General features: G+C 40.9%; 1 protein-coding gene across 1 annotated transcript in view; it reads right to left on the bottom strand.

Annotated features, from left to right (window-relative positions):
* LOC108625511 (uncharacterized) overlaps positions 1-1,597 on the bottom strand; it is a 5,417-nt gene extending 3,820 nt beyond the window's left edge. Inside the window, exons 1-3 of the mRNA XM_018025577.2 lie at positions 1,258-1,597; positions 970-1,148; positions 40-322 (exon numbers count right to left, since the gene is read on the bottom strand). Coding sequence (XP_017881066.1) covers positions 40-322; positions 970-1,139 — 453 coding nt within the window. The 5' untranslated portion in view covers positions 1,140-1,148; positions 1,258-1,597. The remainder of the gene's footprint in view (positions 1-39; positions 323-969; positions 1,149-1,257) is intronic.
* Between the last annotated feature and the right edge of the window lie 1,407 nt (positions 1,598-3,004).

The raw sequence follows: 3,004 nt of genomic DNA, 5'->3' as shown, positions 1-3,004 counted from the left end.
CGTTATACATATACAATAGTGAGATATTAAATGACTTACCACAGCGTCTTCCTCAAACACCACAACTTCCACCGTAGGCGCATCTTCCCCGACGACGTCGTACTCTTGGATACGATAAACACCGGCCGCATGCAGATACGTAGCACTGAGTTCAACTTCGCGGAACGCATTTGTTATCAGAACATCGTCTCTAAGCGTGTCCACCATACAAAGCTCGACCTTACGTGCCCAGGGCAAAGCACGACCGATCCGAACTTGACCCCAAAGCCCGCCAAGACACAAGAAGTGCACCGTGCTCAGTTTGGCTAGCACCAAATGTGCCCTAATTGAAAAAAACGACAGAAGTTTAATGTACGATGGCTGGTGAAATTGGTATTAGGATCGTCATCAGAGAAACTGTGCCCAGTGAAAGTTTGAGGATTACTTTTGAAGATGAATTTAATAGTTTGTCCCTTGATAATTTACCACTAAATCTATAGACAATGTTTTTAGATTAATATATTATATTTCTATTTTTCACATTCGAATTTAGTGCAGACATTAATATTGTATTTTAACAATGTGGCAATACAAATTTATTTTCTTTTAGTTCTTATAGAAGATTTCGTGTTAAAGAAAATTATGATGAATGTGAAGTAGGGAATTGTATGAATAATTGTGGGCAATGGTAAAAATATTTATTTGCTAAGCCGAATCGAGTGGCTCAAACGAATCTGAGCAGTTCGAATTATTTTTGGTGCCTTTTTGAAATGTATTTAGATCGATTTCTTTCGAGTTACTCATTTCTTTCAAATAGTTTGGTTTTTTCGATTTATTCGATTTTGCAGAGTTTTCGGATGGAAAACCGCATCTCTGTTCAGTTTGAATTTCGAACTGCTCGAATATTCGTGTACACCGGTCGTGCACTTGCTCGTACGTTAAGTAGAATGTGCCATCCGACGTTTACTAGTCAGACCGATCAGTACGGACCTGTAGGCAAGGTCGTGTAGTTTCTCCGTGAATTCCTCCGGTACGCTACACGGTTGCCGCGGTATTTCTTGCCGACTGAGGCTATACCAGAACAACATGACCATAAGGACGAAAGCTGCCAACGCGCGTAGCGGCGTGATACGAAATCGTCTGCGGGTCCAAAAGCTCATGCTGGTAACCTTGAACACAGTGGAATAGCCCAGTGAAAATCAGACCGAGTGTCGCAACCCCAGGGTTGGTTCCCGGCCTCAGGTACCTCCTTCAGGAATTAGAAGACATCGAACGTACTTGTTCATTCACGATCAACCATCGAGAGAGGAGCTTTTCGAACGGAGTTTTTTAAATATAGTCGCAGACGATCCTCACGCGTAGTATACTACATAGTGGCTGGTCATTGCGTAATTGCGACGTAGATACGTCGCGAGGCGTTCGCTCCTGGACCGTGCGACTTCCGTATTCGTCACCGTGACCTGAGACGAACACATGGCACAAACACACGTGTCCACTAGGCCCGTCGAAGCTCACATTCACGCGACACCGTTATTTTTTTTGCACCCTCGTCTACGCACCACCGTCACCGAATATTTGAGCTTCCATGTAACCAACCCCCCACCTCGTTTGACGTCAGAGTGCCCCAAACCAACCCGGCAACGTCGCAATCGATGGACAATTTCTGCCTTATCGACCCCAGACGTCTGATAAGTGGCGCCTTACCTGAAACACCATGTACAAACCCAGCGTCGATGCTTTTCTCCACCTTTTCAGTCTGGAATCTTTGCTTATTATCCGCTCGTCGCGGGGAAAGTAGAGTACGAAAATAAACGCACCGACGCGGCCGCGGCTCGACTCTCTTTCATGGGAGAAGTCTATCATTTTGATGGGTGGCTCGTCGAGGAATCTAAGATAACCGGAAAGGGTGCTTTTGTGGTACGCACATGATTAACAAAAATAGTTTTTCGCCCGCGGAATCTTAACGGAACGACGCCGAGCCCTGCAGATTTCCCTCTCTCTTCTCACCCTTATTATTCCTTATTATTAATAGTTACCTTAATTTTTTTTACTACATTTATTCGAAAAGAATGCTTGCAATCTATACACCGATGGGAAACTAATAATAATAATGGGAAGTAATAGATTGCATGATCTAATATAACGTTCAGAACCTCACAGGCTAACATTTTATAAAATTTGATATTTCTATAACATATATTTCGTTTTAATTTTGCGAAGACTAAATAGGGTATATTATCACAATCATTACGGAATCAGTAAAGTAAAACTTGCGAAAGAATGATGTTCTACTTACTCCTTATAAAACACTGGTTAGTCTATAAAGAAATTTAGTCTCAAAATTTTGAGCTTGTTCCTTGTGTCTGATAAAGCCTTTCATGAACCGCAGATAGGACTGACACATTTTTGTACTATTTAGGAGGATTTTCGTATTTATCCCATTTAATCATTCAATCATTTTCGGGAACGTAAATGAAGCAGAACGATAATTTATGCGTATTTAAACAAAAATTATAAACAGAAGCTATTAAACAGGCATACATGGAATAGATAGTGTATTACGTGTGCACGATTATTGCGGATACCGTTACGAAGATAAACGTCGTTTTAATGGAATATTTGCCCCCGTGTCTGTCATAAAGGAGCCGTGCATTCTTTCAAGTACATTGTGCCTGAATTTTTATCCAACTCGCTTCAACTAAAAATAATTCAAATTCCTTCGCTTATCCTTTAATCTACTGCATTGTATTCCAATAAGACGATGATTATCTCACGTCTAACAATTAAGTAAGGCTTCAGAACGTTACAACTTTCTTTGCTATTATCTTCTTCTTACAAAAAGTAAAAGTTTTATAATAATTTTACGCTCGATGCACGTGCGAAGCTAAGAAATTCCTCGTTTCAATTCTTGTAGTTTAATTAAGATTTAGCGTTCTATAAATCTCCGAGAGGGAATTTTTCTTATTGACAGTCTTCACGAAGGGGCGTGAACTGTCCGCAAATTCGTCAACGCGAGAATAAGTTT

This window comes from Ceratina calcarata, unplaced genomic scaffold (assembly GCF_001652005.2).
Source record: "Ceratina calcarata isolate Rehan_Ccalc_2016 unplaced genomic scaffold, ASM165200v1 scaffold363, whole genome shotgun sequence".
Taxonomy (NCBI): domain Eukaryota; kingdom Metazoa; phylum Arthropoda; class Insecta; order Hymenoptera; family Apidae; genus Ceratina; species Ceratina calcarata.
This window is presented reverse-complemented; position numbering and strand designations above follow the sequence as displayed.